Source organism: Gossypium raimondii, chromosome 10 (genome assembly GCF_025698545.1).
Source record: "Gossypium raimondii isolate GPD5lz chromosome 10, ASM2569854v1, whole genome shotgun sequence".
Taxonomy (NCBI): domain Eukaryota; kingdom Viridiplantae; phylum Streptophyta; class Magnoliopsida; order Malvales; family Malvaceae; genus Gossypium; species Gossypium raimondii.
The window spans coordinates 58,964,917-58,979,682 of record NC_068574.1 but is presented as its reverse complement, the minus strand read 5'-3'; the positions used below and the strand labels follow the sequence as shown (position 1 = coordinate 58,979,682).

The 14,766-nt window shown below is 39.4% G+C and overlaps 2 protein-coding genes across 2 annotated transcripts in view; both read right to left on the bottom strand.

Moving 5' to 3' along the window:
* Positions 1 to 14,766, bottom strand: part of LOC105775681 (uncharacterized) — a 139,905-nt gene that overhangs the window by 100,029 nt on the left and 25,110 nt on the right. The window lies entirely within an intron of this gene.
* Positions 5,173 to 6,621, bottom strand: LOC105775684 (uncharacterized). Its single transcript, XM_052621581.1, has 2 exons — positions 5,909 to 6,621; positions 5,173 to 5,735 (listed from the first exon to the last, which is right to left on the bottom strand). Exons 1-2 carry the CDS (start codon positions 6,443 to 6,445, stop codon positions 5,715 to 5,717), a joined length of 558 nt encoding a protein of 185 aa, XP_052477541.1. The 5' UTR covers positions 6,446 to 6,621; the 3' UTR covers positions 5,173 to 5,714.

The following is a 14,766-nucleotide window of genomic DNA, read 5'->3' as shown; positions in this document are numbered from 1 at the left end:
CAAGAATAGTGGAGAAAATCCTCTCCACTTTGCTTGAGAGATATGAGGCAAAGATATCCTCCTTAGAGGACTCAAGAGACCTTGCTAGCATCTCTTTGACTGAGCTTGTCAACACATTCTATGCTCAGGAACAAAGGAGAGCTAGCAGAGCTGAAGACCACCAGAAAGGTGCATTTCAAGCCAAGACAAGAGAGACCTCGAGCACCAATGCTCAAAGAGGCAAAAAGCCTTGGAAAAGTAGGCCTAAGCCTGATGATGCAAGGAGCAATGATCAGCCCTGCAGATATTGTAAGAAACCTGGACATCCAGAGGATAGATGCTGGTTTAGGCCAGATGCAGTATGTCAACACTGCAAGAAGAAAGGCCATGTTGAAAGAGTTTGCAAAAACAGAACCAAGCCAAGGCAGAACCAATTTCAGTAGCCAAAGGTTGAAGCTCAAGTGGCTGAAGACAGTAGTGACCAAGAAGAGCAGGTCTTTGCTGTGTCATGCTTAGCTGCTGAGAAGAAATGCTCAAAAGGGTGGCTATTGGACAGTGGCTGCACCAACCACATGTCACCAGATGCATCTTTGTTCAAAACCTTGGACAGAAGCTGTAAAACCAAGGTTAAGGTTGGAAATGGTCAGTTTATAAAAGCTGAAGGAAGAGGAGAAGTGCTGATATGCACCTCTACAGGCAACAAAGTCATCTCGAATGTCCTGTTAGTACCTGAGATTGACAGAAACCTTCTCAGCATAGCTCAACTGCTTGAGAAGGGTTATTCAGTTGTGTTTAAAGACAAACATTGCCACATTGCTGATCCCAGTGGATCAAGCCTTATGACAGTCACAATGACTGATAAATGCTTTGAGGTTCATTGGCCAAATGACTCAAAGTCAGCATACACAGCCTCCACAGATGATTCCAAGCTCTGGCATCAAAGGCTTGGGCATGCCAACTTCAGGTCAATGGCTCGATTGGCCAAAGAAGGCTTGGCAGAGAACTTCACCAACTCAGTGGAGCATGATGATGTGTGTGAAGTGTGCCAGATAGGAAAACAGGCAAGACTACCATTCCCAACAAACTCAGCATTGAGAGCCACTGAAAGATTGCAGCTGGTGCACTCTGATATATGTGGACCTATGAGGACTGAATCACTCAGCAATAACAGGTATTTCATCCTCTTCATTGATGATTTTACAAGGTTTTGCTGGATTTTCTTCTTGAAACACAAGTCTGAGGTAGCTCAAGTGTTTGTGAAGTTTAAAACTGCTGTAGAAACAGAAACAGGTTGCAAGCTGAAATCAATAAGGTCAGACAATGGCACTGAGTACACTTCAGCTCAGTTCCAAGCCATTTGCAATGATGCTGGCATCAAACACCAGCTTACAAATGTCTACACACCTCAGCAGAATGGGGTATCTGAAAGAAAGAACAGAAGTCTGATGGATATGGCCAGATGTCTCCTGTTTGAGAAGAAACTGCCTAAGACCATGTGGGCTGAGGCAGTAAACACTGCTGTCTACCTTCAAAATAGGCTTCCTACCAAAGCTCTTGCATCTAAGACACCTTTCGAGGCTTGGTTTGGATTCAAGCCTTCCTTGGCACACCTAAAAGTGTTTGGTTGTCTATGCTATGCACAAATACCAGCAGCAATAAGAGACAAGCTCTCTGAAAGGGCTCAACCAAGTGTCCTAATAAGCTATAGCTCAGTTAAGAAGGGCTACAGGGTTCTTGATCCCTTGACAAGCAAAGTCCAGGTGAGCAGAGATGTCATCTTTGATGAAAAAGCTTGCTGGAATTGGGAAAAGAGTGAACCAGAAGCTGCTTCAGAAGACCTAGTGCCTGATCAAGCTGAACTCGAGCAGTTTGGTCCTGAGATGAATGTTGATGATGTGCCTGTAAGAGGCACAAGGTCTTTGGATGAAATTTATGAAAGGGCACAGGTTGCTATAGCTGAACCTAGCAGTTTTGAAGAGGCTGAAGCAGATGAAGGTTGGAAACTGGCTATGGCTGATGAAATCAACATGATTGAGAAGAACCAGACATGGGAGCTAGTTGATAAACCTGCTAGAAAGAATACCATTGGAGTAAAATGGGTCTATCGAGCAAAATAGAATGCAGATGGCAGTTTGAACAAGCTAAAAGCTAGGCTTGTTGTCAAAGGATTTAGCCAAAGGTATGGTTTGGACTACCTGGAGACTTTTGCACCAGTAGCCAGACTTGACACAGTCAGAATGATAGTTGCCTTGGCTGCTCAACATTAGTGGACCATTCATCAACTTGATGTGAAGTCTGCATTTCTCAATGGTTTCCTAGAAGAAGAGATCTACATCGAACAGCCTCAAGGATTTGTAGTCACTGGCAAGGAACACATGGTGTATAGGCTGAAAAAGGCCTTGTATGGCCTGAAGCAGGCTCCTCGAGCCTAGTACGCTCGAATTGATTCTTACTTGCTCAGTTTGGAGTTCGAGAGAAGCCCCAGTGAACCAACATTGTACGTGAAGAAAAATCAAGCTGAAACTCAGCTTATCCTGTCACTTTATGTTGATGATTTGTTGGTAACTGGAGGAGACAAGAACATGCTGCATGATTTCAAGAGGAAAGTGATGAAGATGTTTGAAATGTCTGATCTAGGCAGAATGAATTACTTCCTAGGGATGGAAGTGAAGCAAACAGCAAATGGAATCTTTCTCAGCCAGAGTTCCTTTGCTATGAAAGTCTTAAACAGTTCTCAATGAAGAACTGCAAGCCAACAAGCACACCAATGGCTGTTGGAATGAAGCTATCAAGGCAGGAAACTGGTGAACCTGTTTGTGAGACTATGTACAAGAGTCTCATTGATAGTCTATTGTATTTGACTGCAACAAGGCCCGACATTATGTTTGCAGTTAGTGTGCTATCCAGATACATGAATTGCTGCAACAATCTGCATTTTCAAGTAGCTAAACGAGTACTTAGGTACATCAAAGGCACCATTAACCATGGTGTGATGCTCAAAAGAGCTGAAAACATGAAGTTAATAGGCTATGTCGATAGTGATTGGGCTGGATCGAGTGATGACATGAGGAGCACATCTGGATATGCTTTTAGCCTTGGCTCATGCATGTTTTGCTGGAGTTCTAAGAAACAGAGTCTGGTGGCACAATCAACAGCAGAAGCTGAATATGTTGCTGCTGCATCTGCTGTGAATCAAGTCATATGGCTTAGAAAAATCTTGGCTGATTTAAACCAAAACCAAGAAGAAGCAACAGAGATTTACTGTGACAACAAATCTGCTGTTGCAATTGCAAAGAATCCCATCTTCCATGGCAGAACCAAGCACTTCAATATCAAGTTACATGTTACAAGGGAGATGGAACAAGCTCATAAAATCGAGCTGGTTCATTGCAATTCGGAGGAGCAAATTGTAGACATCTTTACCAAGGCACTCAATGTGTCAAGGTTTGTTAAATTAAAAGGAAAGCTAGGTGTTACCAGCATAGAAACTAAGGAGGAGTGTTAAAGTTAGTTCCCATGCAATCAGCTTCCCATGCAAATGTGGCCATGCAAAAAGAAAACGTAGCAGGCATTCGAGCCTTGCTGTGCAGCAACTGAAGCTAGAAGTTGCTAGTTTACTTACTACATTTAGTTCTCATGTAATTCTTTTGTAATCTAGTTCATTTTGAACTTAGTAGGTAAATGTTTTGATGTTGATTGACTGAAAATCAACAAAGCTATGTAAGCAAGTTAATCTTGCAAGTTTCAATGTAAATTAGTGGGGTTAGGTGACTGATTAGGTGTTTACTTGTTTGCAAGTTTTACTTTCCAAGTTGACTAATATATGTAATGGCTTAATGCCTCATTTTGTTGTTAATGAAAGCTTCAGCTCATTTTCATTCAAATTTATCTCTTTCTTTTCTGTTTTCCATTGCATATTTTTTTTTCTTTCCTCTTCGATTGTTTCTTCAGCAAGGCTCGACACTTGCTGTCCAAGCAAGCTCAAATCAGCTTGCTGTTTCCTCTTAACACCAACACCTTTTCATTGAGGAGAGATGAGTTATGAACCTCCAAGTTACTCGCTTGTACATGTTGGCCAATTTCAGGTTCATCTTCGGATACACATTTAGTGATGAATGTTTTTAGCAATGGATAATTTGTTAGTTCTAAATCTGTCAAACATTGGAATTCAAAGTAATTCTCAAAGCAGAAACTTGTGAGTTTTGGAAGGTCTTTTAGCCACAGCAATTCTAGTTCAGAGAAAAACATCTGATTCCTCCCTTGATGTTCTTCAACCAATCCATCCGTGAATATTACTTGTTCCATCATATTACAGTCCAAAATTTCAAGGCGTAATAGTTGCACAAGATCTTTTACCAAGAAAGACTAGAACAGGTATTTCAAATTGTGACACCTCTTCACTTGCAAGGAATTTAGGCATCCGACAGATGGGGAGGATGGGTGGTGCCATATCTCATGAATGTTAACGAAGGACAATTCCAGATGCTGCTGTATTTGACTATAAATGTATGTTTTTTCTAGTTGAATGAATGAGCTGAATAGGCTATCAGCCATAAGCTCCCTTACTGCACATTTGTGAGCAAGTAAAAATACTTCTTGCACCTTGCTTCATTGTTATGCTCTCTGTTCTCTTCTTTTGCTGCTGCCAAATGTTCCAACAAATATAGCTAGCAGACGTAGACCTTTTTTACTTAGATGAAATGTTCAGCAGCATAAATCTAACCTAAAGCAAAATTTTATTTTATTTTTTCTTTTTAAAGAAAGAAGCCTTTTTCTATACAACTTGGAGCTTTCATATATACTATAATGATTGTTGAATGATTATTATTGATGCGATTCGACAGGAAATATGCTTGTTTCTAATTAAGTTGGACTCACATATTTATGTAGTTTCCATTACTGATTTACATTAATTACTTAAGTTATTTAATGAGTTACCTTAAAAAGAGTTAGGCATTGATAATTTATTTAACTCTCCAACTTTAAAACTTTAAAACTTCTCTTAAATTCTTATTGTTTATTAGTATTTCACTTTTAAGTTTTCCTTTATTCTTATTTTATATATTTATTTATACTTTAAACTTCAAATTAAAAATATTATCTTATTTATTAATATTTATCACGTATTACGTATATTTATTTATACAACACGTATCACGTGACATTAATTCTAATATATATATATAGACCAGACACACTCATATAAATTAATCAAATAAAAGGAAAATGTGAAATAAGTTGTGCAGATAAATATTGAATACTAAACTTACCTTATTGCTGAAAAATATTGCAGGGTTATCATAGATGCCCCCCTCGCCAACCACGTTTTCACTTGCATCTCCACTTCCTCTTGAAACTGAGGAAGAAAATGTAGTCATTTTTGGACACTCAGCTATCGTGATATTTCTCAGCTCTGGAAATTCAAGAGCTTGACTTCCCAAATAGAAATTTGTCAAGTTGGAACACAACTCAATTCTTATGGAGAAGAGTGCAAGAAATGTGAATTTATTTGTCATTGCTTCCTCCCTAACCACTTGTTCCATTGAACTGCATTCTTTTACTTTTATCACTTGTAGTTGATTGAGGCTCAAAAGCATAGATGAAGTAAATATGTACTTCAAGCTACTACATTTATAAAAATGCAACGAAACAAGGTTTTTGAAGCCCAAAATTTCTTGAGGGTTTCTAATCCATATTTCTATTGACTTGGGAATTGTGTCAGAGATGTCCAAATCCTATCCGTCATAGAATTCATCCTAAAAAAAAATTATAATATTATTCCAGTAGATGGCAATCACAAATAGAAAATGCAAACAATAACAAAATAACGATAAACACTCTTCAATGATTAATGAAGTATTAATAAAATTAATTGTACTAGGACAGGAAGAAGCTAACTAGTTTTATGAACTTAATAATAACTTTGTACCTTTTCCGTGTAGAGCTGTTGTATGGTGGTATTTAAGTCACTTGCCCAACTCCATTTCTCACGGCAACTCGACTGTTTTACTCTTTGTAACTGTGGGGTGCTTAAAACTCCTTCAGTAAAGGTCTTTAATCTAGGACAACGTTCCACAACTAATTCTTCCAAACAAGGGAAGTTGGAGGTGTAATTCCTTGAACAAAAGCTTGTGAGGCTCTGTAAATAGCGTAGTTCTAAACATTTCAATTTACTCACAACTATTGTCTGATGGCAGTCTCCCCCATTTCCCACTATGTCTGTCATTTTAGTGCACCCCGTCACCCTCATTCTCGTTAATTGCACAAGATTCTTAACCACTAAGGGTGTAACTAAGTTTGTCATCATTTGACAAGATGACACTTTCAAAGTTGTGAGATTTTGCAAAGATGAGGAGGAGACTGTAATATTTATCAAATCATCACATTCCCAAACTTCGAGTTTTTGGAGATTAGAAAGAATATGGTCAAACTCCGAATCTTTCCTCCATATATGATTAAGATTCATGGCACGATCCAGTATCAGATTTCTAATTGGTGTGAGAGTCCCAACGTCTCCTTTACAAGGGACTACGTATTTGAAATCAAAATCACAAAGCTTAAAACTATCCAAATTGTAAAATCTTCGAACGAAAGGAAATATAGAAGATCGAGAGCCACCACGCACTACAATCACTTTAATATCTTGAAACAAGGCTGGTGGAAACTGGTCCATATCACCAAAATTTAATAACTCAAGTTCCTCTAAATTGGGAATGACCTTGAAACCAATTAAACATAAACAAGTTAGGCACAATGTTGATCTATATGCTTAAAAAGAACATAAGATCTACAATTTTGGTGTTTGATATCGATGATTAAATCTCAACAAAATCAATATAAAATCAAACCAATCCAAATTAGATGAATGTGACGGTGGCTTAAATCATGAAAAGAAATATAGTTGTCATGATATACATACCTCTTCAACCAACAAAACTGGCTGCTCATTTCCTTGGATTAATCTAAGATGTTCCGAAGCCACTATCTTTAGCAAAGCAGAACAATCTGTTTTCAATTTTGTTCAACAGGGGCCAGACTATTGTATGTTGCCCTTCATAGAAACATTTGAGCTCTTTTAGGGATGTAACCTCAAGGGAAGACACTTGCGAAAACTCAAACCTCACAGGCTGCTCCTCCACTCCTTCCCCTTTCGATACAATCTCCTCCACTCCACAATTAGTGATGCGTAAATGTTCAAGTTGTGGAAGATGTTGGGCTATTGACACTGGAAATAGATTTTTCAGACTCCCATATCTCTCAACTCTTATTTTTAGTAGATTTTGAAAAGAACCTGGTGCAAAGTCATTATGAAACATCATTTTCACATTTCTCAACTTGTTGATTGACATCTTTTCCAACCTAGGAAATGCAACCTATATATAATTCGTGCCAGTAAAAAAGTTAGCTCATATAATGCCAGACAAAATAACAAGGACAAATCAACAGAATTATATAAGAGCGTAAGAGTAATGAAATAAATCACCTTCTCACTGAAGAGAGCGTGCATGCCAGACTCATTGCTACTCTGACTAATGAATTCTATAAAATTGGGGCAACGCTCAATCCATAGCTCTTCCAACAATGGGAACTCGATTTTATGGTTTCCTGAGCTGAAGAAGATGAGGTTTGGAAGACCATCTATACACAAGGAGTTTAATCGAGGGAAACAAATCACATCTTTCCTTTCTTCTTCAATTTCCTCTATAAGTATTATGTCCCTTAAGCACTTGCAATCCTCTATCCTAAAGCATTGGAGCTGCACCAGACTTCTAGCGAGAGAGGGTGATAACAGATGCTCCAACTTGCCACATTCTTTGATGATCAAGCTCCTCAAATTCGTAATCCAATGACATGTCTGGTTGTGCCATATTATTTTGGTGTTAATGGAACACAATTACAAGCTTTCCAAGTGATGGAAAAAAAATGCACATATTTACACACAATTCTTTTTTTCTCTTAAAAATCTAAAAGGAGGGGAAAGGGAAAGATGGTATGTAACATAAATTTGGAAATATGATTTTCGATTTGAAAGATAATTTTAGTTCGAATCCCCGAAAACTATTACATAATATTATTTATTTTTATTATTAGAAGTATTACGAAACAGTGGGCATATAAATAAAAATTGTATAAGAAAATATGAATAAAGCCAAGCAAATACTTGTTTGTTGAAAAGTGGTAGGGGCTTGGAACTCATGGAACACCTTTCGTCTTGAGAGCAAAAGCTAATGAGTTGCGGTAGATTTTTAAGTTTGATGAAGCATAATTCAGAAAACCCAATTTTGTCCATTTTGATATATTGGACATGCATACCATTTTTGACATGAAGTCACTTTAAATGTGGAAGATCTTTCCCATTATTTGACTCCACAAGTACATTCTTGATGCCTTCAAGTCCCTCTAAGCGCAAGTCTTCAGTTTTTATCAGCAACATTTTCAACCCATTCTCCAAATAAATGTTTGTACATAGCTTGAGCTTCAATGTTCTTGAACATTCATGATTTTGGACCCATACAAACCTATTATAATCACCTACACAAATATTGTATTTGTCCAATGTCTCAACGAATTGATGCTTTGGAATCATTTGAGCATCAAGAATATGAACATATAAAGTAGTTAGACTGGGCAAACTGCTTAATTCGTCAAGGCTTGCATTTTTCCTCTCAGTTTCAACTACTCCTTCCTTTTCCCATTCAACAAAGCTTCCACCCATATATAATTCTTCTAATTTAGACAAACTTGATAAGACATTTGGTGGGATGATTTCGAGTTCTATACACCAACTCAAATCTAACAACCTTAATTGAGTCAATTGTGCCATCTCCATAGGTAGTTCTTTGATACCTGAGTTAGAAAGGTCGAGGATTTCTAAATTCTTGAGCTCTCCAAGGATGGTTATGTCATCAACTGCACATTCTTTTAGACACAACATGCGAAGGTCCGTGAGGTGAATAATTGATTCAGGTAGGGATGGAAACTGCATTCCGAACAAATCTAAGACTTTGAGGCCTTCGGTTTGCTTGAAAAAGTTGGAAGGAATTTTAACTGCAGCGGGCATATGGAAGAAGGAAAGACCTGAACGCTCCATCTCCTTAGGAAGGTTAGCTATAATCTGAGGACAACGTAAGCTGATCACACTCCACCAATTCATTTTCTCCTTATCGGACCACTCCTTTGGAACATGATCTCTCAAAACAAGCATATGATAGTCCTTCAATTGAATAGCTAAAGCAGCATTCCAAACAACATCATGGATATCAAAGCGCTCATCATTATAACTATCAAGCAACAAGGCAGACGCTTTGAGATTAGCCACAACCGTCAATACTTTATTTCTAGCTTCTTCCGTAGTTTTGACACCATCAAATAAACCCAAACCTAGAGTATATCTTACCAAGTCCTCAACAAGACCATTATGGCCTATTACACTACAAAGCAAGAAAGTCAGCTTAACTTCCTCGCTTTCTAAATAATTAAAACTCCATTCTATAGCTGAATATGCCGCAATTATCCCCGTGAAGTTGCTTGATGAAGGCCTGTCCAGTTCTCGTAAAGCATTCTTCCATTCAAACAACCTTTTGTTTCTCAAAGCCCCTGCAACTGTCGCAATGGCTATTGGCAATCCTGCACATTTTTTGGCTACCTCCATAGCTATAGGCTTCGAATCGCAACTTTCATCACAGTTGCCAGCCATCTTATTGAACAGGTCCCAAGCTTCCTTTTCATTTAAAACCCCAATGGAAAAATTTTTCTGAGCATCCATCCCATTTACTAAAACATTGAGCTCTCTAGAAGTTAACAGCAACTTGCATCCCTTGTGTTCATCTCCCAAAGTGTTGGTGCTGTAACAGAAATAACTGACTCGGTAAGTGTCTTGTACAACAAGCCTCGATGCTTGCTGAGCAAACAAGAGAATTCGAGCAAGAAGAAGAAAGAAAAGATAAGAAAAATGGAGAGGAAAATTGATGAATAATCTGATTTCATTCATAAAAAACAATGGCATAATGCCAATACATAAATCAAGCACTAAGCTTGTCAAAAACAGTAAACATACACCTAATGGTTACCTAACACCACTAAACATTGAAACTTGAAGTGATTAACTTGTGCATACAAGCAAAGCTGCATTAACAGCTCATATGACTTCAAATTACATCAATCATTTACCTAACATAGTTCTAAGTGGACTAAATTACATTTCATTAACTAAAAATTACAAAATGAACCAGAACTAGATCATTTGAACTTGAAGAAGCAGCTGCTGCCTTGTTCGAACTTCATGGTCTGCATGTTGGCTGGTGTTGCAGCATGCTGGCCAACTTCATCACTCCTCCTTGGTTAGCATGCTGCTAACTCCTAACTTCTTCCTTAAAAATTCGAACTTAGTTGCACTAAGAGCCTTAGTCAAAATATTAGCAATTTGATCATTAGTCTTGCAATGAATCAGCCTGACTTCTATTGCTTCCTCCATTTCTCGAACAACATTGAGTTGATACTAAAATACTTTGTTCTCCTATGGAACACAGGATTTTTGGCAATAGCAACAGCAGATTGGTTGTCAGAGTAAATCTCTGTTGCTTCCTTTTGACTCATATTCAAGTCATTCATGATTTTTCTTAGCCAAATGGCTTGGTTGACAGCACTTGCTGCTGCCACATACTCTGCTTCAGCAGTAGATTGAGCCACCGGGCTTTGCTTCTTCGAACTCCAGCAGAACATAGCTGAACCAAGGTTGAAAGCATACCCTAAGGTACTTTTCATATCATCTATCGAGCCAGCCGAGTCACTATCAGTATAGCCAACCAGCTTCAAATTTCCTTCCTTGCTGTATTTCAAACCATAGCTTAAAGTGCCTTTGACATATCTTAGCACTCTTTTTGTAGCTTGTAAATGCTTCTCATTGCAGCAATGCAAGAATCTTGAGAGCAATCCTACAACATACATTATGTCTGGCCTAGTGGTAGTTAAGTATAGCAAACAACCAACTAGACTTCTGTAGGTAGTTTCACAAACCTTCTCAAAATCACCTTGGCTCTATAGTTTCTCTCCAACAACAACAGGTGTTTTAGTTGCCTTGCTGTTTTGCATGGAGAACTTGGTCAGAATCTTTGTAGCAAAGCTTTTCTGACTTAGGAATATCCCATTCCGTGTTTGTTTTACCTCTATTCCAAGAAAATAGGACATCTCACCTAGATCAGACATTTCAAACACTTCCTGCATCTTGGTATTGAAATCGACCAGCACTGTTCGATCTCCTCCTGTCACCAGCAGGTCATCAACATACAGGGACACAATGAGCTGCGTTTGTGCCCCTTCTTTCTTAACATACAGTGTTGGCTCACTCTTGCTTCGATCGAATCCCAAGTCAATCAAGTAGCCATCGATTCTGCTATACTAGGCCCTTGGAGCCTGTTTCAAGCCATATAGGGTCTTCTTCAGTTTGTAGACCATATGCTCTCTGCCAGCTATCTCAAACCCTTGTGGTTATTCAACATAAATGTCTTCGTTTAAGAAGCCATTCAAAAAAGCTGACTTCACATCGAGTTGATGGATCTTCCATTCGAGCTGTGCTACTAAGGCAATCAGCAGTCTGATGGTGTCAAGCCTGGCCACTGGTGTAAAGGTCTCTAGGTAGTCTAGGCCATATTTCTAACTGAATCCCTTGACAACTAACCTTGCTTTCAGTTTGTTCAAGGTTCCATCAACATTCTGCTTGGCTTTGTACACCCATTTCACCCCAATTACCTTCCTTTTGACTGGCATTTCAACCAATTCCCAAGTCTGGTTCTTCTCAATCATGCTGATCTCCTCGACCATTGCACCTTCCATCCTTGCTTGAGCTTGACCTCTTCAAAGTTGCTTGGTTCAGCTATGGCTACATGAGCCCTTTCATAAATCTCAGCCAATGGTCTTGTTCCCCTGACTGGTTCATCATCAATGTCTATTTCAGGAACATTTTGGTCTGGCTCAGCTTGATCAGCTGCAAGTTCTTCTGAAACTTCCTCAGGTTCATGTCTTTCCCAGTTCCAACATGACCTTTCATCAAATGCCACATCTCTACTGACTGACACTTTGTTTGTTGAAGGATCCAAGATCCTATAGCCCTTCTTGACAGTGCTATAGCCTTCCAGAACACCAGGTCGAGCCCTTTCAGACAATTTGTCCCTTTTAACAGCAGGTACATGTGCATAACAGATGCATCCAAAGACCTTCAGATGAGCCAGTGATGGCTTGAATCCAAACCAGGCCTCAAATAGGGTCTTATGATCCAAAGCCTTGGTTGGAAGCCTGTTTTGGATGTAGGTTGCAGTGTTAACTGCTTCTGCCCATAGAGCTTTAGGCAGATTCTTCTGAATCATCAGGCACCTAGCCATATCCATCAGGCTCCTATTCTTCCTTTCACTTACACCATTTTGTTGAGGTGTATAGATGTTAGTAAGCTGATGTTTGATGCATGCCTTATCACAAAAGGCTTGGAACTGAGCTGAGGTGTACTCAGTCCCATTATCAGACCTTATGGTCTTGACTTGCGACTGTTTGATCTCGGCGAAGTAGCTTGAACTTCCAAAACACAGAGGCCACCTCTGATTTCTGTTTCAAGAAGTAAAGCTAGCAATATCTCAAGAAATCATCAATAAATAGTATGAAATACCTATTTCCACTTAAAGACTCAGTCTTCATGGGACCACACACATCAGTGTGCACCAGTTGGAGTTTTTCAGAGGCTCTCCAAGCTTGATTCGAGGGAAATGGGAGTCTGGCCTGCTTGCCTAGTTGACATACCTCACATACATCATCATGCTCCACTGAGTTGATGAAGTTTTCAGCCAAGCCCTCTCTGACCATACGAGTCATCGATCTGAAGTTGGCATGTTCAAGCCTTTGATGCCAAAGCTTGGATTCATCTGATGTAGCTATGTAGGCAATGTCTGACTCCCTTGTCCAGTCAACTACAAAGCTCTTATTAGCCATAGGGACTGCCATCAGCTTGGATCCACTTGGATCACTGATTTGGCACTGGTTGTCTTTGAACACAACAGAATAACCTTTCTCCAGCAATTGAGCTATGCTGAGCAGGTTTCTGTCAATTTCAGGCACTAGAAGCACATTTGAAATCAGTTTGGCACCTGTGGAAGTGCATATCAGCACATCACCCTTGCCTTCAGCTTGGATAAGGTGACCATTACCTATCTTGACTTTAGTTCTGCAGCTTCTGTCTAAGGACTTGAAGATAGCAGCATCAGGTGTCATATGGTTGGTACATCCACTGTCTAGGAGCCAACCAGATGAGAGCCTTTCCTGAGCAGCTGAGCATGACACAGCAAAGACCTGCTCCTCTTGGTCACTGTTCTCCTTTGCTACTCGAGCCTCAGCTTTCATCTGTTGAAGCTGATTCTGCCTTGATTTGGCCTTGCTCTTATAGACTCTCTCAACATGACCCTTCTTTTTACAATGCTAACATACAGTATCTGGATTGAACCAACATTTTTCTTCTGGATGACCAGCCCTTCTACAGTGCTTGCAAGTTTGACCCTCTTTTCTTGCAGCATCAAACCTTGGCTTGTCTCTCCGGGCCTTCTTGCCTTTGTAGGCAGTATTTGTTCTTGCCTGAAAGGCACCTTCTTGGTGCTCCTCTAGTTTGCTTGCTCTCCTCTGCTCTTGAGCATATAGAGCATTGATCAACTCTGTCAGGGAGATGCTGGACAAGTCTCTTGAGTCTTCGAGAGATGAGATTTTTGCCTCATACCTCTCAGGCAGAGTTGCAATAACCTTTTCCACTATCCTAGCTTCATTGAACTGCTCTCCAAGGAGCCTAATGTTGTTAACTACAGCCATAATCCTGTCAGAGTATTGTTTGACAGTTTCTTCTTCCTTCATCTTCAAATTCTCGAAATCTCTCCTCAGGTTCAACAAATGTTGCTGCCTTATTCTTTCTGTCCCTTGAAACTCCTCTTTCAACTTGTCCCAGGCCTACTTTGGTGATTCACAGGCCATAATCCTTGTGAAAATCACATCAGACACTGAGTTCTGGATGCAAGACATGGCCTTGTCCCTCTTAGTCCTCTCATCAGCATGCTGTCTAATCTGAGCCACAGTTGGATTGGCTCTAAGTGGCTCTAGTTCAACATCAGAGTTAACCACCTCCCACAGCTCGAAATCCTGCAGGTAGGTCTTCATTTTGACCACCCATATGTAGTAGCCTTCTCCATTGAAGACTTGAGGTGCAGCTGGTGAAAAGCTTGATGAAGCCATGGATTTGTATAACAGATCCCTTAAGAAATAGGCTCTAGATACGAATTGTTGGTGCTGTAACAAAATTAACTAACTCGGCAAGTGTCTTGTACAACAAGCCTTGATGCTTGCTGAGCAAACAAGAGAATTCGAGCAAGAAGAAGAAAGAAAAGCTAAGAAAAATGGAGAGGAAAATTGATGAATAATCTGATTTCATTCATAAAAAAACAATGGCATAATGCCAATACATAAATCAAGCACTAAGCTTGTCAAAAACAGTAAACATACACCTAATGATTACCTAACACCACTAAACATTGAAACTTGAAGTGATTAACTTGTGCATACAAGCAAAGCTGCATTAACAGCTCATATGACTGCAAATTACATCAATCATTTACCTAACATAGTTCTAAGTGGACTAAATTACATTTCATTAACTAAAAATTACAAAATGAACAAGAACTAGATCATTTGAACTTGAAGAAGCAGTTTCTGCCTTGCTCGAACTTCATGGTCTGCATGTTGGCTGGTGTTGCAGCATGCTGGCCA